The 21,552-nt window shown below is 31.6% G+C and overlaps 1 protein-coding gene across 4 annotated transcripts in view; it reads left to right on the forward strand.

The window, feature by feature from the left end:
• Positions 1 to 21,552, forward strand: part of LOC118199130 (uncharacterized) — a 201,428-nt gene that overhangs the window by 97,093 nt on the left and 82,783 nt on the right. For 3 of the 4 annotated variants that reach the window (XM_085821777.1, XM_085821780.1, XM_085821779.1), the window contains exons 16-19: positions 3,700 to 3,834; positions 18,634 to 18,696; positions 20,710 to 20,949; positions 21,048 to 21,210. In XM_085821777.1, coding sequence (XP_085677903.1) covers positions 3,700 to 3,834; positions 18,634 to 18,696; positions 20,710 to 20,949; positions 21,048 to 21,210 — 601 coding nt within the window. The remainder of the gene's footprint in view (positions 1 to 3,699; positions 3,835 to 18,633; positions 18,697 to 20,709; positions 20,950 to 21,047; positions 21,211 to 21,552) is intronic. The other variant, XM_085821778.1, reaches the window with a different exon arrangement.

A 21,552-nucleotide genomic window follows, 5' to 3' on the forward strand; every position in this document is an offset into this window, starting at 1 on the left:
AATTCCACATTATGTCATCTTAACCTTCTGTATTGCGTATAGTTAGTTCTTAGCCAATCTGATTAAAGAAAAGTTTTACTATAAATACCGCTGCAATCCAACTTCGCTCTCTCTCTCTACCTGTCTTTCCTACTTAAGCTTCCTTATGCTGCTCGGATTCCTGTATCATCCATTGTTTGAAGATGGGCTAAGTTTTAAAATTGTGGGTGTATAGTGCATCCATGAGTCTGTGTGAAGCAAATGTTGTGCCTACAAAAATGCTTTATTCAATAATAAAATTATGTTGCATTCAGCCAAATCTGTCTGCCAGTCCATCATTTCCAACTACAGGGCTCTGTCAGTCTATGTGCGCAGTTTGAAAAACATCATTTACACCATTGAATCATTGTACACACACACACACACCAAGCAATATAAATATAAATATATTTATTGATATGCAGTAAGAAAAAGGAAAAATTATTTTCATTTTTTTTAAATAAGGTTTCTATCAGCCGCTAGACAAGCAACTGCAGTGGTGATATTGATCATCCATTTTAATGACTGAAGTGTGTGCCAAAAAGCATGTATTCTGTTAGGTTCTATATTTATTATGGAACCCATAAAACAGGCAAAATACTCATTTCCGTGTTGCAAATGGATTGACTTCCTTCAACCATATCTTTAACCCTTTCCAGTATGCTACCTTTTAAAGTAGGAATTCTGACAAAGAAAATTGTAGGCAGTCTGATCAGACCTAGAGGTGTACACAGGTAAAATTTTGTAAAGATAGCACTTACTATTTTAATTTTGAGCGTGTCCCCAGAGCGGGCTCACTGAATGAATAGAGCTTCAAAAAGAGTGCTGAAGCGAGCATTGCTGGGAATCGTGCTATAGAGTAAAAGATTTTGCCTACGATTAAAAAACACTAGATTCTGAATACCGTAGCAGATTTAGCATTACCTAGGGTTTGCCACGTGGAGGCCTACTACTCTACCCTCCAAAAAACTGATATTTTTAGTAATATGATGATTACATGCTTATAAGTGAAAAAAATAACTTGGGTATATAATATTTACATTTCATATTTACACTTCCGTCTATTTTTTTTATGGTGGTACTTTTCGAAAAAAGGACACCACCTTTAATAAAGCACAACACAACATTGCATGTTTTGCACATATACTGGGATCCGTTTCAGATTCACTATCTGAAGGCACTTTGTGTAATACTTTCCGTGCTTCAGAAATGGTCAGCCCTCTCCGATCCATTTGCAAAATAATTAAAAATCAGGGGGAAAATGAACTAATATTATATCTACAATTATGAAAATTAAACCATAAAATAAAATTAAATAAACGTCTACAACTCAAAACTATCAAAACGTAGAGCTAACAAAACTTCTTTGAATGAAAGCAAAAAAGGAAAAGAGCACAGCTGTAGTGAAAAACCAAACAGCTAACTGATCAAATTACCCCTGACCTTCAGAAAATCACCCCAACAATTTCTTAGTTGATAACCAAAACTAACAGAAAAAAAAAAAAAAAAAAAAAAAAAGAAAAGAAAAGAAAAGAAAAACGGGAAATGAAACACAGATGTGGACCCGCCTTTCTATTGTGAATGAGCCCACTGAAGAGCTGCAGTGAAACAAAAATACAGGTGTTGGTCTGGTCCTAGTGTCTCAGTGATTCCACTCTGGGCACGCCTGATGTACCATTTGATTTTAGGCAAGATTTCAAGGTAAAAATTTAAAACTGATATAGAATAAGGAATTTAGCATATAGCCAAAAAAAATAACATGGAAATGTCTTTTCAAACAATTCCTTTTATATACTAAAAAAATTTGGAAGATTTCTTTGAAAAATGTATGTCTTTAAAAACTAAACATGGCTAAAATATATGGACTGGTTTGTGTTGTGTTGTGCCATCTAAATCACCTGTGTTGTGCCAAATAAAGAATGTTCAAAGTAACCTATACTAACCTATAAATCCTTTTTCATTCAATTTTCAGGTGTGCCTAGACATGGCACATTGTGCTGCAAAGGGTAAAGCATCCCAGAGGCTACTCAAATGTTCTAAGGTGGGGGGAAAAATTACAATAAAAAATGTGCAAGCAATAAAAATATGGAAATGTATTTTTATTGGTTGAATATAATTAGTGAATAATTTGATTCCATCATATGAGTAACAATAAATTATGCTAATTTTCATAATTTATCTCAGTTTTTCTTTAATGTAAGAAATCAAAATTATACATATTAAGGATTGCTGTATATTTCTAAAATGTACATATTGAATAAAGCTATATTATTGTTGCATGATGCATATTTTTTTATGGTGTTTGCTCAAAACAGTGTAAGATACAGAAGCAGTGTGTTATTGTTGATTCAAAAACTATCAGTCATGTTCTTGATTCTCCAAGAACCTGTACTGTTTGAAAAGGCTGTTAATATTTCACATATGTTCTTCTTTAAACATGTATTGAGCAGCATATTTCAACATTTGATTGTTTTTTACAACTTTTATCTGCACAGAAATGTATTTTTTAGGACTTTCCATTCACATAATTATTATCTGTGTTAGTTGATAATGCTTGCAATTTTATTCTAAGGCTTTTACATAGTGGCTTGACTTTTGTGTGCTATTGGAGGTAACTTGGTTTCAAATAATGAAAAACAATAATGAAACTTTCATATTTCCATTTGATAAGCCTTCACTACACATTACACAAAAAAGATTGGGTCTGTCCACATCTCTTGTGTATGAAAATCTGCATGAAGTTTTTAAAGTTTAACTGTGCCAACTGCAGTCTAAGCACAAACATGTATGCGTTGTTTGGACTGATTTATTGATGAAATTAGGTGGGTGGAATTTAAATAAATACAGAAATAATATGCAATTTAAACCAGAACAAAACATTATTATTGTAACATAATTATTTTTAAAATCTAGTTTTCTAAAACGAAAATGAAAAAAAAAAAAAAAATGTATGAATTGACGAGAATTGTTGAGTTTTATTGGCTATTGATAAGATCTAGGCCTATTTTAAAACCCCAAGCATTTTCAAAATACCATTGCACGTCACTAAAATATTAAACAAATAATTATTTTAAAGTGAACTAATGCATAACTTAATAAAAAAACTGCATTGGTCTCTTATTAATATGTACAAAAAAAAAAGCTACTTTTTATTCACAATTATTGCTGATTCAAAAGTTATCAGTTGTGTCCTTGATTCAAGAATCTTTTTTGAAAATGCTGTTAATTTTTTTGAGTATGTTCTTCTTAAAACACGTATTAAGCAGCATCATATTTTCAGCACTTGTATAGCTTTTATGGCATAGTATGAATATACCTTTAAGGTAATGGTCTAATTTCATAAAAAATAGCTATGAATATTACTCTAGATCATTATTATTAGCTTCTATGTGGACAGTTGAATTACAAGTGAAATTAAATTGAACTAATAGTAAAGGAAATCTGTGCATTATTTATCATATTATGAGAAAGTAGTTAAATGTATTCTAGTTATAAAAACATCCAAAATAAGTTTTATATGGTAAAAATATGAATATTTTTTTTTTTTTTTTTCCCAAAAAGTTTTTGTAGTTGCACTAACAATCATGAAGTATTGTTGTGTTTTACTATTAAAAATACTTTTTAAATTATATGATTAATGTAGTTTTTGAACTACAACTGATGAAGTTACTCATACTTTAGCTAGCCAATCTGTCTGCTGCTGAAGCTGCTGATAAAGCACGTCTTCAGAGTTTAGAAATGGAACTGGAAAGTATAAAGAGTGCTTTGAGTGAAAAGATGCTTGAAATTGATTATCTACAGAATCAGTTAAAAGAGGTATATATGATAATACTATATTTGTCATGCTTTATATGTAATAAATTTTACTGCATCACTTATTTTTTCCTCCCCCCTTTCCTCCTTATTTTCTGATAACTTTCAGAATTGGTGATGCTTGACTTAAAATTTTTATTATGTTAACTTTTTCCCTCTTTCTTTTCTCTCTCTCTTTTTTTCTTTTTTCCTTTCTTTCTAATGAATGAAATAAATGCTCAAAACAGAAATTTGAATGAAGAATATAGATACTGAACAAAAATTCCAAACAGAGAATACCAAGATGTGCAGTGATGCATAGAAGTAAGTTCAAACAATTAATGAAAATGCACACAATTTGTACAACAGCAGCCAGAATATCACATTAACTAAAATAGCATGAAAATGAATAAAAATTAAAACACTTGCATGAAAAAGTACATTGAATTTGGACTCCCATACCTTCTTAGATATAAATAAGACTGACAGGAGTAAAGCAAACTTGTAACAGACCTATTTAAGTGTAATTGAACTATTTTATTCACGCCATGAACTCATGAACTGTAACCGAACTATTTTATTTAAACGCCATCTCGTGGCGATATGAAAACACGTCAGTCGAATTCCAGCCGCCATGATGATAGTTTACTATGTTATGTTATTCAAATGTTTGATGTTCCATTTCGTATATGTTTCATTTTTATGTATATTTCTTTTTGTTTGTAACCGTTCCTGTGTGCTCTGTTAATAAATCCTTTTAAAGCTAGCCGGCATTAGTGTCTACTGAGGAACGGCTACATCACATTGGCGCCCAACTAAATTTGAATCCAAAATGGCGCAACAAAATGTTTAGAATTTCTGTTTGGCTTTAACAAGCTCTTACTCCCGAATTTAACTTTTAGTTGCTGGAGATCGGCTCAGTTTCTTTTCAGGTGTGGACTACTGGTCAAATATTCTGGAAACCAATTCTGGAATTAAAATTGTCATACCGTGCTGCTAGCACATCGAATCATCAACTGGACAATTTCAACGGAAAAAATAAGTTTTGTTTACATTATCGTTTAATCTGAGTTTAAAGTTCTTTTAAACTGATTATTTATTATAAGCTGCTTCTTAAAGCAAATGTAAATTCTTTACTGAAATCTCTTTTATTGATACTACATAAGAGTATTAAACGAAAGCAAAGGGCTTTCTGTTAACCAAACGTTATTTCTTGAATTGTAATTTGTTATTTTAAAATGTTAATGCGCATAGTAAATTAATTTGTGAATAATATTGTTTCACTGAATACATGTTTTGATGTTAAAGTTTGAATATATTCATGGACGTTGTTCATTAGAATTTATTAGTTTCGATTCTGACATACAGCAGCAGATGTCCCCCCCCCCGCGGAAATGTTTAGATTAGCGATGATTTATGATGTGTTTACGTCAAATCTTTTATTATTTTTATTTCCTTTGAGTGTTGTTGTTCCTTATTAAATGTTTTATTCTACATAAAATAAAATATTGTACTTCTTGATTTATCTTTCGACGAACATTTTGAGAAAATGATTATAGTATAATACTTTAAGAAAATACGATTGTTTTCCTTTAATGAATGCATGTCTTGAAAATATTTCTTGAAGCGAAAGAAAATAATTATGAATAAAATCGAATGACTATTTAAATAAAGTAAAAGAGTTACTAAGTGTGTGTTGCTTAATCAGCTTAATATTTTGTTAAGATTAAGATTTCGAAGAATTCAGCTTAAATATAAAAGCTTATGGTAAGACATTTATGTATGTTTTGTATGTTTTGCTAAGTAGTAAACAATTTTTGAGCAATTTATTATATGTTATTTTCTTGATACAAGTTGAATTTATGAGGGCATTTTATGATATTTTTACGACTTCGAAATAATAAACTTTGTGAGTATTATTGTTTACATTTATAAATACTGTTTAATAGTGGTATATAAATGTACGAGTAACATTGTTTACATTCATACATGCTGTTTAATAGGGGTATATACATTTTACTTAAAGGTATAATTATTAATTCTAAAATACTGTATTGTGAATAAAATCGAAATAAAACAAATTCAACTTCATCTTTTCCCTTCCCCCTGACCTCTCATATAATTATGGCTTACCTTGCCAAAGCACGAAAAGAGGATTTAAAAACTCTCGCTGCAGAACTGGGTTTCACTGTAAACGACACTTTGCGAGTAATAGATCTTTAAGATCTTATTGTCAATTCTGACACTTATGATGAGGCTTTTACCAGGAATCTTCTGGAAACTTTAATCGAAACTAGACAACAAAAACAACGTGAAAGCAATGATCTGGAGACACGTCAAAGAAAAGAACAAGAACTTTTATTAGAATTGGAATGTTTAAAATTAAACCTGGCAGCTGCTAGCTCAAACCCTAACTATGCCGCCTTTGCTTCAAATGCAGCTATTGGAACAAATATTCAACACCTAATTCCTAAATTTACAGTAACTTCTGACATTGCAACCTACCTGCAAATTTTTGAAAGACAATGTGAGAAAGTTAATATAAAACAAATAGATTACATCACTCATCTCCTACCTCTTCTGCCTATAGACATTTCGCAAATTATTTTAAGAGAACCAAAAGACAAATTAAAAGATTATTCTTGCATCAAGAAGATTCTGCTACAAAGATTCAAATTAAATGCTGAATCATTTCGAATTAAACTTACTACACACCAAAAACACCCTGGGTCCTTATGGAAAGATTTTGCTTACAAATTAAACAATTATCTCGAAGAGTGGCTTCATAGTCTCGATATTACAGACTTTGAATCACTCAAAGACTTGGTCCTGACGGATCAGCTTAAAAGAAGAGTCAGTAGTGACGTTAAGGAGCATTTTATTGATACTTGGGGGAAAATAAAGAGTTCATCTGAATTAGTAAAGAAATTGGATGATTATGAAGCTGTACGTGTTAAAAATACGAACTATAAAACTGAACTTCCTGGCAGGGGAAACTATTCTTACAAACCGACTAATCCATCCAAACACAAAGTAGAAAATCGAACAAGTGACATACAGGGAACTCATAAAACCTTTTTAAATGGTGGTCAGCAACAAACAGAAGGAACGCGACCTCCTTTAACATGCTATGGGTGTGGAAAAACTGGTTTCATCAAGTCTAAATGTCCAGACTGTAACCCCCCAAAGACTTCAAATTCATCAAATTTTGGCACTATCCAAATCCGATCCTGTTTATCTTTCCCTCGGACTGCTGTATTTCGAATTAGTATTGGTGGTGTTTCCGGTACAGCTTTCGCCGACAGTGGTGCTAGTCACTCAATCGCAAGTGAATCCCTCTATCATATTCTGCAGAAACAAGATGCAGTATTTGAAAAGACAACACTAGAGGTGTCTTTCGCTGATGGTTTGGTATCTGAAAAAGTGGTACTTCGCACTGAACAAATTATTCTTCTCGAAGGCAGAGAGTTCAAAACTCTGCTCCTTGTGTTGCCTGATGCCAAAAATAACTCGACTCTGTTAGGAATTGACTTTCTTCAAAAAGCTAAAATTGTTTTAAATCTTGCTGAAAATAGGTGGAACTTTTCTGATGAACCTCGAAGAAAATATAGCTTCGTGAAACCTCATCAATCCTAAGTACTGGAGGAAACCCCAGTTGTTGTAAACAACTGCCAACTACAAGAAAATGAAAGACAACAATTAACTACAGCCCAACGGCTTGCAACTGATGCATTGCTTAACAAATATCACACTGTCTTCAAAGTAGGGGGAGAAGCCACTCCATTCATTGAACACCATATTAACACAAAAACAGCCCCCTGTTTCAGTCCCTCCATATCGGATGAGCCCAAGTAAGAAAGAACTGTTGAAAAAGGAACTTGATTCCGTTCTAAAACAAGGTATCATAAAAGAATGTGAAAGCCCCTATGCCTCTCCTGTGGTTCTGATTCCCAAGGCAAATGAAAAAGTACGGTTATGCATTGATTATCGTAACCTAAATGCTCAAACCGTTCCAGACACTTATCCTTTGCCACGTATAGATGATTTGTTGAGTGAAGCAAAACCGACACCTTATATGTCAACTATTGATTTGAGATCCGATTATCATCAGGTGAGAGTAGCTGAAGAAGATCAAAATAAGACTGCTTTTGTTTGCCCTTTTGGTACATATAAATTTACCCGAATGCCCTTCGGATTGAGAAACGTTCCTGCCACTTTTTCTAGATTGATAGATAGGTTCCGTTCTGGACTTAATAATGTGTTTGCTTTGACATATTTAGATGATATCATCGTGCTGTCATCTAGCTTCGAAAAGCACCTTTCTGACTTATAACAAGTTTTCCAACGTCTATCGTTATTCAAGCTCAATGCTAATCGTGAGAAGTGCCACTTCTGTTGTGAAAAAGTGAAATATTTAAGGTATTACATTACTAAGCATGGTATAGCTGTTGATCCACACAAGACTGCTGCCATTGCAGACATGCCATTGCCAAAAACTGTTAAGCAAGTGCAATCGTTCATACAAACGTGTTCCTGGTATCGTCGATATATTCCAAATTTTTCTCAAATAGCCAAACTGTTAACGGATTTAACAAAGAAGAAAGGGCTGTGGAAGTGGGAAGCACAACAAGAAAATGCTTTCCAAGAGCTGAAATCCAAATTAATTACCCCGCCGATTCTTAAGCAAGCTGATGGAACGAAGCCTTTTATCATTCGCACAGATGCTAGCAATGTAGCCATTGGAGCAGTGTTGCTACAAGGGGAGAAAAATGAAGAACACCCTATAGAATATGCCAGCCGCTTGCTGACTGCATCAGAACGAAATTATTCCACCATAGAAAAAGAAGCCTTAGCAGTAGTATGTGCACTCAACAAATTTAGAGGATATGTTGAAAGCCAGTCTATCACAATCACCTCTGACCACCAACCATTGAAATGGCTGATGTCTTTAAAGTCACCAACTGGTAGGCTCGCAAGATGGGCCTTACAAATCCAATCCTACAATCTGACTATCAATTACATTCCTGGACGATTGAACTTTATTGCTGATCTATTGTCTCGTCCTTTTTGTGAACACTCAAGTACAGATTCTTGTCAAGTATGTGCTGTCTCTGTCGAAATCCCTACTATTAGCCCTGCAGAATTAAGACAATCACAGCTAGAAGATGATGATCTTCGGAAGATCATCAAAACTTTTGAGAGTCCAGAGAAAGAAGCAGACTGTGCAACTTGGACTGGAAGAGGCTACGTTATGAACAGAGGAGTTTTGTACCGATATTCCCCTGATTCAGAAGAGGAAGAAGCTCAACTAGTTATACCTCAAAAAAGAAAAGCAGAAATCTTGAAAGAATATCATGATTCGCCAATGGCCGGTCACTATATATCTGAAAGAACATTTTATCGAATAGCAGAAAGATACTACTGGGTTGGAATGAGAAAGGATATAGCAGACTATGTCAAGAGCTGTCTTGAATGCTGTCGTTATAAAGCTACTAATCAAAAGCCATCTGGCTTACTTCAAACTCCAGTCTATGCTCAACGTTTTGAGACCTTGTCAATTGATCTTTTCGGTCCCCTTCCTGAAACACCGTCTGGTGAAAAATGGATTTTTATTGTGCAGGACTGTGCTACGAAGTGGACAGAACTATTTGCTTTAAAGGAAGCCACGGCCAGAGAATGTGCCACTATTCTTTTGGAGGAAGTCGCCCTTCGATTTGGGTTACCCAGGAAAATAATAAGTGATAATGGTACCCAGTTTACTAGTGCTGTTATGCAACAACTATGCTATATCTTGAACATTGATCAAAGTCTTACTCCTGTCTATCACCCACAATCTAACCCAGTTGAAAGGAAGAATAGAGATCTGAAACCACGTTTAGCAATACTTGTTGGTAACGACCATCAGTCGTGGAAGGATAAACTGCCATTAATAAGGTTTGCTTTGAATATAGCCAAATGTGATTCAACTGGACATTCTGCTTCTTTTCTTCAATTTGCACGAGAGTTATGAACCTTAGATGATGTAAAGCATGATATAAAAGCCGTAATTGAGAACGATAATTTTGTTCCCGAAATTACTCCATATTTGAAACGTTTTGCAAGAAATGTACAACGGGTACGAGAAAGAGTCGAAATGCATCAAGATAAGCAGAAACAATATGCTGACAAAAAACGAAGAGAAGCACCGAAATTCGTTCCTGGAGATAAAGTTTGGGTCACCCTCCACCCAATCAGCAAAGGTCCACTGAAGAAAACTGCTAAATTCATGCCCAAGAGAGATGGTCCTTATGTGATAGTGACTACAAGATCTCCAACCACTTATGATATTGCCGATCCTCATGAACCAGACAAAATTCTCGGCAAGTATCATGTTTCAGCCTTGAAACCATATCAAGATCGAAATAAGCAAAACTCAGCTCGTGTAATTCCAGTGGTTCCCTTAAAGAAAAGAGGACGCCCGAAACGTGTAATACCATCCGAATCTGCACCTGTTGCACAAGGTGCTGGTGACGCAAAATCTACTCCTCGTCAAACTGGAGCCCGTCCATCTGATTCTCCGCCCGCTGCACAAAGTAGACAAATGTCAGTTCCTGACTTCTTGCCGAGACGTCTACGAAGTCAGAGGGGGAGGATGTAACAGACCTATTTAAGTGTAATTGAACTATTTTATTCACGCCATGAACTTATGAACTGTAACCGAACTATTTTATTTAAACGCCATCTCGTGGCAATATGAAAAAACGTTAGTCGAACTCCAGCCGCCATGATGATAGTTTACTATGTTATGTTATTCAAATGTTTGATGTTCCATTTCGTATATGTTTCATTTTTATATATATTTCTTTTTGTTTGTAACCGTTCCTGTGTGCTCTGTTATTAAATCCTTTTAAAGCTAGCAGGCATTAGTGTCTATTGAGGAACAGCTACATCACAAACTCATAATCAGGCTATGTATAACACTTGGAGCAGGTGAATCTCATTCATCAAGAAAACTAAATTGTAGCTCATACAAGTTACGAGTGTTTGATGGCTACTGCCAAGCATTTTGACTCATATATTTTTTATGGATATTTTCTAATAAGTCTGATAATCAGACTGACCATTCTTTTCTTTGAATATCTTCAGTCATTGGTATATGGACTGTGTGGACAAGAAGTTTGTGAGTATTAAAATCTTAAAAAGGTATGCCATAGAGCTGCAGTACTTCATTTATATAGTATGGAACATTTAAATTATCACTCTGAAACATATGCATGGCAGTGAGGGTATTTAACTTCATTCTGGCCCCTACCAATATACTACTACCCCTAAAGGAATCCTGTTCATTGATCTGATTGATTGTATTGCGTTCCTAGTTCTCTCTAAATTCATGACAGCTGTCACTTTACAAGCTGAATCTCAATGCATCAGTGAAGAGCTTATCATTTTCACTCTGTGAATGATGTTATCTGCAAAATTTTAAACCAGCTTTTCTGTGAAAGGAAGACAAACTACAGGCTATCAAGGCAAAGCATATATCTCAAACTATGCAATAAGTCTCTACTAGTATAACAGAGACTTGGTTTGGTGTATAGTTGGTGTATGGTTTACTCTGATAATATTGTAATAATGGTTGTGGAGAATATAATGATGATCTGATACTATGTGCTGTATATTTCCTTATTGGTAAAGAGTAGATATTTCTGGGCATTGTATACCTTGGACAGTCTTGCTTGACTAAATTTCCTTAACATATCAAAAGTCTCATAAAGTTACTTCCACACCTATGAGACTGCTGTCAGTGAAATGTTTATTTTTTTATAAAATTGTCTTTGAAGCAGTCTACTGTCCAATAAAATTGAATTCAAAACTTGTGTGTAATATGCAGAATGTTGTTACATATGGGTTACATTCACTGTTAATTAAAAACAATGAGCTAGGTGTTTTTTTTTAAATAAATGTGATCTACTTACTTAATTTTCATATATTTCATATAAACTTTTCTTTACCAGAATGAATGTTTCTAACAAATATGTAATTCTGTTATGCAACTTTATAGCATTTTGTACACAAGTTTAAATGAAATCTTAAAATGTGTACTTTATTTCTGGCTAGTGTGTAGTCTCAAAGTTCTTTAGTTAATCAAATACTTTAGTTTATAAAATGCTATCTTTATACAGTACAAAGTCTTTAATCTGGACGTCGATAATCCGGACCTCAAGGCTACAAACTTTCTGTGCATGCGTAAACGCTTTATGCATTTAGGCATGCGCATAATACGTTTACGCATACGCGTTTAATGTATAATGGATGGTATAAGCTAGGCTAAAATTATCTAATTATCTACTTCAGTTAATGTTGCAGATTGCACTGTTCCTTAATCTTCTAATTGGATCTGGCTTATTATTTTTTGCAGACTGTTAGAGCAATTTTATAAAAATAAAGCTTGAACTTTCGATTATGTCAAAAAGAATTTCGAATTCTGGAGCTGCCAAAGGATCTACAAAGCGAAAGCATGTTTCGATGTCAATCAAACAAAAAGTATTGCTGCAAAAAAATGGATAAAAGCATGAAGAAAGTGACAGAGAGGTTAGTAAAAATGAAAAAAATTCGATTGACAAGTTAGTTGGTATTCTTGGTACAGCAGTTACAGGACTTGAACAGTGGAACTTTGTAACTGAACACACAAAAAACGAAGCAACTTGCATTGAAAGAAATGTTTAATAAAGTAAACAAATAATTTTTTTTTTTTTTTTTTTTTTTTTTTTGTAAATTTTGATACCCTTTAGATCATAATTTCTCTTTATTTCATATATTTTGGTTTCATATTTTTAATTTTATAATTTCTGCATGCCATCTTACCAGATTTAAATTAATGATCCATAATCTGGAAAAAACCCCTAATCCGGAATTGCCGAAGTCCCGACGAGTCCGGGTTAAAGACTGTGCTGTATTCCATTTGCTCTGTTTTGAGAGATTCGCGAGATTCACTGTTTAATGTGATGATAAATGCAAATACTGTTTGATAAATTAAGCATAAATTCTGAATAGTTAAAGAATATTCAAGTGGACAATAAGATGAAAAAACAGAACATGAAGGAGAAATTAAGGAATAAAATTACTTTGAACATGTAATTTATGCATTAAAAATATGTTTATTTTCATCCATAAGTTCTCTTAGTAATATTAAAAGGCTGAAACTGAATAAATGAATATTTTACCATTTTTACTTCCTTGTACAAGGAAAGTAAAGGAAGTATTGTAATCGTGAAAACTTTTGAGCATCATATTTTAACAAAAATATCCATTTTGATCGCTCTCAAATCCATTTGAACAGTGCTTTTGCATGACATGTGTATGTATGGTTAGAGTAAAGGACTCTTTTTTTTCAAAAGAAATTGTAAAACGGATTTAGAAGAGATATTTTTTGTAACATCTGTACAAATGTAGATATGTGTCTGCCATAATTAAAAAACGGGTAGCCTTAGAATGTTGAAATTTTGAGTATGGGACTGCTATAACATTGGAGTTATGGACCTCCCTTTTATGTTGATAAATTGTCCATTTTTTGCTCTAAAAGTGATTGAATTATGTTTTTCTTATGTTTCGGTTAAGGTTTTTATGCCTTTAGTTAATCTGCATGCAATAGTTGTAGAATTATCAACAATTTAAAAGTTAAGTGGTGCTAAACCTAATGAGGCAGCCATTTGTTTACATTTGAAACTCTTAAGTCAGTTTGTTCTCCAACTTCAGTGTCTTTTTGCCCAGTAGGACCAAAATGAAACTGTGCATTGAAAAATCTGTCTTCCTGTCCACTGCCTGAATTGCTTGTTTTTATGTAGAAACTGTAATTTTAATTGAAAAAAAAAAGATTTTTTTTTAAACTGCGTTTGGTGTTTTATTTTTTAATGAAGATCCTTTGATCTATTTTACGTATTTTTGCCTTGCTGCAAAGTCAGAACTGACTTGATTGAATGAGAAATACATCTGTAATGAAATTTGAAGAAATAAGTTTAAGTGAAATGCAGCAAAAAATGTGTTAAATTTAATAGGCCATACAAGGACTTTGTGTCGTGTTCCCATCAGATACTTTCTGATAGCAAATTGAGACTTTTAGGTAGTCTTTGGTAATAGTTTTCTACTAATTCTGAAAATAAAAAAAGAGTTTTAGAGGAAAAGCTTCCTCCCTTCTTTCTATTTTTTTAATATTGTTATCTTTGCAAATGAGAAGAGAACAGATTTAGCATATCTGAGATTCAGTTTTTGCAGAGAAGAAAGTCTCCTTTTCAGATTCCATGTGTGTAGTCAAATGAGAATGTTAAGAAAATTAGTAGAATAGAAAGAGAAGTAAGGTAACTATTATCTCAATACATTAAAAGAGCATAAAACATTAGCTTTTTGTCATTTCAAATATATTCGTAGAATCATATAAGGAAAACGTATTTAACTTCTTAGTTTATATTTCTATGAATTTTTTAGGCATTCGTATTTAAATATTGTGAATATGATTTCATTGAAAATTGTCCTATACATATCCTATTGAAAACAGGCTGAAGTTTCTTAAATGTTCAGTTACTAGAATTTTTAGATTTAGTTTTAATTTAACCATTTTAATTATTTCTGATTATCTGCCCTCCTCCAGAAAGGTATTCATGAGGCAATGCACTATGTCACCAAAATAGGCAACACATGATGTAAGCAAAATATTTTTATATGGTAACGTTTATATGGTATGTGGGCATATGCAGCAGAATATCATAGATTTCCATCTGTCATTTAACAGTCATTTTTCTGATTTTTAGCTTTAAGTGCATTTTTTCTCCTTTAAGAAATTGTAATTAGACTGTGAAATTTATATTCTGATGGAAAAGAAAACATTGCCTTTCCTCAGGAGTATGGTGTTTATATTCAGGATAATATATGAGTTAAGCTTAATTCATTCTAGTGTTGTAATGTAATAGATTTAAAGCGATAACTAACAGGAAATGTGTTCATGCATGTTTGTTTTGGTATTACCAGAGATCCTTCAGGCTTATCCAAGTTTAACTTTCTGCAGCTATTTGATAATTACATGATTATGTAACACCACCTTTGCTTTGCTTAACTACTGACTGTTGTTTTATTTAATTATTGCTGGGTTTGCTATTCTTTTCTTTCATTTCTCTATTGCCATTTTTTTAAACTAGACTTTTTGGTAACGAATGAAGAACTTTTATCAATAAGCTGTAGGAACTTCCATGCATTTATAATTTGAACAGTAAAAGCATTTAGAAAAATATATCAAAAAGTGTTGCTGAAGTACAGTGCACTTACTTCTTTTTAGAGTTCTGTGATTTTATCCATGTACACATCGACCTATTTTCACTTTAAAAAAAATATCTCGTAAGTGCACAAAAATGGCATTGTGCAATCTCTTGACTTTATCCATGTACACATCGACCTATTTTCACTTTAAAAGTCAAAGAAAATTGACAAAAATCCAATTCCTCTTACTCTTATAATAAGCGCCAAACAAATAAGTGGGTGATTTTGCACTTTACCCGAAAAAAGGAACTATTTGAATTTTTTGTGGAAGCAACTTAAACAACTTACATTGAAAGAAATGTTTAGTAAAGTAAACAAATAAATATTAAACTTTTTTTTGTAAATTTTGATACCCTTTAGATCATAATAGTTCTTTATTTCATAAATTACGAATTCATATTTTTAATTGTATAATTTCTACATGCCATCTTACCAGATTTAAATTGATCATCTAATATCCACAAAAATCCCAAATCCGGAATCGAAGTCCCAACGAGTCCGGATTTCGGACTTTGTACTGTATTATGTATGCTTGATTTGGCAGTTGTAATACTATTTGAATGATTCATTCTGTTTCTAAACTGTTTATGCTAATTTTCTTGTATTCTCTTTGTGCAGATGTTAAAATATAACAAATCAATGTCGGGTGGTACCAAAGCAATTTCTGTTTACGATGTTATTGCATTATTTAGTAGCATTTATTACAAAGTTTTCAGTTCATTGCATGTCTGCATATAGTTTTTTTTTTTTTTTTTTTTTAAATTTTATTTTAATTTTCATAGATGTTAAGTGGTTAATCTCATACCAAGATGTCTGAAAAAATGAAAGTAGAAATGATAAATATAAAAATATAGTTAAAAGCTGCCGATGTTATCTCATAACAAAAACTTGCAAATTTCATTAGATGAATATTTTGATGAGCAGTAAATGTTCATGATATTGCTAAACAAAATTTAAATGTGAGGTTTTTGCATTCCTTTTTCCTCATTCCTTTTTCCATATGAAATCTCTTTTTCATCTTTTAAAATGCCATTCGCTTACAGTATTTCAGAAAATTTAATGTAAAATCCCCAATCATCATTCAATACTTGTCTGTATAATTATTTCATCTTCTTCAGGAGGCTGAGTTTGTCAGGTATCAGGTATTCCTCTGCTAAATAAAATTTTGTGCCAAATGCACCAAACCTGATGCTTCCTAGCTCATTTGTTTGGATTGCCCAGTCTAACAGCCCCTTAATAGAGCTCAGGTGTAACTCTGTAATTTTGAGAATGTTAAAGTAGGCATCGTTATTAGAAATTCAAGGTCAGTAGCCTGTTCCTCCGATAAACGTTTTTCAGGATGCCCATCAATGAGTACAGCCATCTTGACCACAGTAAGAGCCTCCCTGAAGGTATAATCTTCAGGTCTGTCCCTCTTAGTAATATTATAATTATTTTATAATTTTATTATTGCAACTTTTGTGGTTATTTTATTATTTTAAATTATTAGAATCATCTCAAGTAATTGTAAAGACTACTGGATCATTTATCATGTCATGTGTCTTTTATTTGAAAGTACTGCAACTAAAATATATACTTAAACTAACTGTTTAATAGCACATTTGCTTCACCAATGCACAAATTGAAAATGTTGACTGAAACAGAAGTGGCTTACTTATGGGAAAATCACAATGCATGTGTAAATCAAATTGAATGCAAAATACAAAAATCAACATTTTTGAACAAACCTTGGATTGTTCTTGAGTGTTTGAAAAGCAATAATGGCTAGTAGAATCTTAAGCCGATAAAGTGGGGAAGCTAAGTAAAGTGAATGATCAGCTTGTGTCATCGCCAAATGCTTTATCTCAGATTTCAAGAACTCTGAGCTTATTTATGCTTTAACTAATTTTCTTTGTGGTAGAAGTTGATGAAAGTAAAAGTGATAACAAAACTAAATAGTGAAATAAAATTTTATAAATCTTGTTAATAAATTTGTATCTTGCTCTTTTTCTTCTCATTTGAGTAGACTCTAAAAGCTTTGAATGAGATTAATCCATTAAACAAACTGTTAATCACTCTACCAACAATCATTTTCAGAAAGACAATTATATGGCAGAAATCTTTCAAAACCAGAGTGGTCATCTTAGTGATATTTCGTGGCAATTTTTAAAATATATGAAAATTAAGTGAAGTATGCATCTGCATATATAAGTGCTGTAAATTTATATCTCATATAATTTGATCTAAATCATGCATATATAAATTATAAACAAAAAAGTGTGTATCAAAATTATAGATTTACTATAGAAGTTGGAAAATGTAAATGAAAAATTCATTTTCTTGTCTGTCTCTTATAAAACAGCATTTATTAGTATATATAAAGGCTTCATTTGTTTATTACTTTATTTTGTGAAATTTCGTCCTCAAAAAAATAAAAAAACAAATAACTATTCTATAGGAATGGTATCTATTTAGAAATTTGTGACATTTTGCTAATTAGAAATGAGAAACTTTGAGAATAAATAATATTTTTAAATAAATGTTGAATTAAATCATATTAGATTGAATGTCAAAACTTGTGGGCTGTTCCACTTCAGTGTTCAAAGCCCCATTCACCTTCAGAATTGATTATGAATGTTGTGATATCTGTGAAGTACTATTTTAAGTGAAATTTCAGTTTTATTCTAATTTAAATGATTAGGTACAAACAAAGAAAAAAAAATGATTTATCTGCTTTCAAGCAATGGGAAGTCTTTTGCAGTATCAGAATATCTTAAATCTGAAAATATATGTTAGCAGCTGCTGCCAATAATCCTACCAGCACTAGAAAATTTACATTAATAACTTCATGATTGTTGGATACACAAATGGAATACTGATTAAAACTTTTTAGTTTTAAGAAGCTTATAAGTACTTGTGAACTTAATTGGCTGAAAATTTAATTAAGCTATCAGGTAGTGGAACAATAAATACATTTATAAAAATATTAAGAGTTTTAAATAACAGTAATCTTCATCTTTCAAAAAAAAAAAAAAAAAAAAAAAAAACTTTCTAGTTTTATTTTAAAAAGTGTGAATAATATGCAATTGTCTGTTAATTAAATGCATGCAAGTTACTTTAGACTGTGCAACTGAAAGTTTTTCAAATGGAAGTTTCTATTGTTTGAATTGGCATTCCTGAAAAGCATATTATACCAGGCTACAACTTTTTGTCCCATTGTGGTAATGTGAATCTAGCTTATGTTAGAGAAGCAAAAAAAAAAAAGCATTTTTAGCTTTTTGCATTCTTATCTGTGATTAAAATTGTAGATTTAATGCCGTTGTGCAGTGTGATATGGCTGATGTATGATACTTGTATTTTTACCTTTGTTTGTGCTCCATCTGTTTCTTTCATTATTTAATTCCTTTTCAGCATTTGTTTCACTCAATTTCAATGTTTTGTTTAAAAAAAATATCTGTTCTGGCTTCCCTTATATGTTCTGTGAGAGTCTTACTCGTAACTAATTTTCTTTCATTATGTTGAGGTTTAGTCTTAATTTTGTACTTCTGGTTTCAATTTCAGAAAAAGCTCAGCAAATTTTATATTCCTGATATTACTTTATCACAATATAAGATGAAGCACAAAGTAAGTTTCTCATAGATACAAAGTAGAAAATGCTATTCAGTTAATTAATTGTTAGCTGTATTATAAAATTTTCTGTTTACTTATGCATTCACATTTGTCTGTTTTTACAATAGTTTTTATTTTTAACTGTTTTAGCAGCAATTTCTGTATCATTTTAATTATCATATTTTTAAATTTATTTTTCACAATTTCACTCCAAAAGTGATAATTAGAAACAGATATGATTTTTCATTCTAAGTATCACTAATTCCTCTTTTCCAAAGTCATTATTTTTTCCCTCTCCTTTTCATTTTTATTTAATAGTGGTTATTATGCTAAATATAATTCTCCGCTGAATGTGGACTTAATATGTGTATTAATTCTGTGTTTGCTGTCTTATGACATCTCTCATTGTAATATCAGTTATGCTACTTTCTGAGTGTGTAGCCTAATTATTGAACTATGTTAACACAGTTTTCCATTATTCTGCAGTTTAATAAGTCTAAAGGGATTATCATATTCAGCATCATTTCAGGTAATCCCAAATCAACTACAACTTTTTCTAAAAGTGTGATTTTGTAGAACTAAGAAAAGAATTGATTCTCACATTCAGTATTTAATTTGAACATTTAAAAGATTGCTTCTAGTGTTGAGCTGCTTTTAGCTCCGCACAGATAGTTCCACACTTCGTAGTCTGAAGAAGGGGAGAAGATCACAGTATTTTTTTTTCTCTTCAATATGGAATCAAAGAATTTCTGTTTGGCTTTTAGTTAAACCTGGGCAATCTGTCTGTTAACTGAATTCTCAAAAGTGTTGTCATGTGTAATGGACTCTTAGGCTATCTTGGAGGCATGTGTCAGTTCATATGTTACAAATGAATATTTTTCCTGTCATCCTTAGACATGTTGTGTTATATGTGGATGTAATTGTTAGATTTATTATAAATAGTTATAAAGTCTAACTTTGGTCATCAAACTAGAATAAAAGAAACAAAAAGGTGTTAATTTTGTGCTGATCTGCTTCATTTTGCTTTGATTTTTCAGTTTGAATGTGGCAGTCTCTCATCCTCCCTCCCATCAAGCAATGATTGTTTAGCTGTTTTTTTGTTAAGCAACTTAATTTGAAACAAAAATTTGTTAAATAACTGTGTCTCAGATGTATTTGCTTTCTGTATAATATAGAGCTACATTATTATTTAAAAAAAAAAAAAAAAAAAAAATTGAGAACATAGTGTGCTATGGAGGAAGCCAAATAAAGATTTATAAGTAAAAAGCATGCCAATCTTAATCTAAAATTAGATAAAATGCTTATGGATGCATATGAATTCATCCTTAAGGAACAAATGTAGTATTTTGAATTATTTTGCTGTGTCTGATGTTCTGCGAGCTCTGTCAGCATGCATTTGGTTTTCCCATAAGATCAACATGTACCTAAGCTGAATTTTGCCTAATTTTAAGAAAATAAATTTGTATATTGTTTTGTGGGATATTTTCTTTTTAATGTAAAAAAAAAATTTGAAAAGTGTGTACTGTTGTGTTTTAAAATTTTCAACATGCATAGGAGAATGAGTAAGATGTAAGGGAATAAAAATATTAAAGTCTTCAGAAAAGCCCAGAAAATGCATAAATAAAAAATAATGGATATATAAATTTTGTTTAAAATATAAAATTCAAATAACTGTTATCATCTGATAATTCTGTTACCTTTTCATAAATATATTTATGTGTCATTATCATATGAATCTGTTTATGAAGGAATTAAAGAAAAAGTATAAAATTTCAGATTCATGTTCTTAAGTTTTTTGTTATTTATAGTTGATTGATAAAATGTAATATTTATACTCAGAAATATTCATTTTAACTATTAATTATAAAAAAAGAAACATAAAATTAAAAAAAAGATAATTATGAAAGTCCTTATCCCTTCTTGAGGAAGTAATATCTGAATTGGCTAATATGATAATTTTTATGCATTAGTTCAAAAATATATGTTAGTTTTATTATACATGGATTTCGCATTTTCTGTGTATATTAGGAAAAATCATCCCATTCAAAAGCCATTGAAATTCTTGAAATTGAGAACAAGAAACTGAAAAGTCAGCTTACTGATTTTGAGAAAACTGTGCAGTCACTTGAGGCCAACCTCTCAGACAAACAGAATAAGCTTCAAGAAACTGAACAAAAATTGCAACTGTGTAATGAAGTGCTTGAAAAAGAAAAAGAAGCAAGAATCAAAATTGAATCAGAATTAAAAGAATTGCAAGAATCAAATAAAGTATAACATTTTATCATTTTATAATATTTTAAAAGTAATTCTTTCAAAATTTGCTTTCAGTTATATATACACATGTGTTATGTTTATTTTGTCTGTAGGAAGCTGTTATGAAATTGCAAAGTATGGAAAGTGCCATAGCTGAGTCTGAAGCTGCCAAAGGAGAGTTTTGTGAAAAAATATCATCTTTAAATGAAGATCTTCTAAAAAGCCAGTTAAAAGAATCGGAATTGAATCTTCATTTAGAGAAAATGCATGAGGCAGGTAGCAACTTTTATTTTTTAATCATAGCTAGTTTTTTGTCATACATTTAGTAAACTAATTTTAATGTTGTGGAATATGAATAAATGCCTTTAATTTGTGTATGAGGAATTGTATTTCTTCGATATCGTTAATCTCTTATCATTGATAAAAAAAATCTTTAAATATTAAAATTATTCACTTTTGAATTATTCTATTATATAATTGAGGGTTTTTGGTATATTCTTACATGGTCTTATTTAATTTGTATCATCAGAATAAATTGGTCATTTTTTTTGGGGGGGGAATAAAAATTACCATTATTTTGATAGAAAATTATTATACATATTATGAACTTCATTTGCA

The sequence above is a fragment of the Stegodyphus dumicola genome, chromosome 8 (assembly GCF_044657685.1).
Source record: "Stegodyphus dumicola isolate Sdum_Otavi_A_Nest chromosome 8, ASM4465768v1".
Taxonomy (NCBI): domain Eukaryota; kingdom Metazoa; phylum Arthropoda; class Arachnida; order Araneae; family Eresidae; genus Stegodyphus; species Stegodyphus dumicola.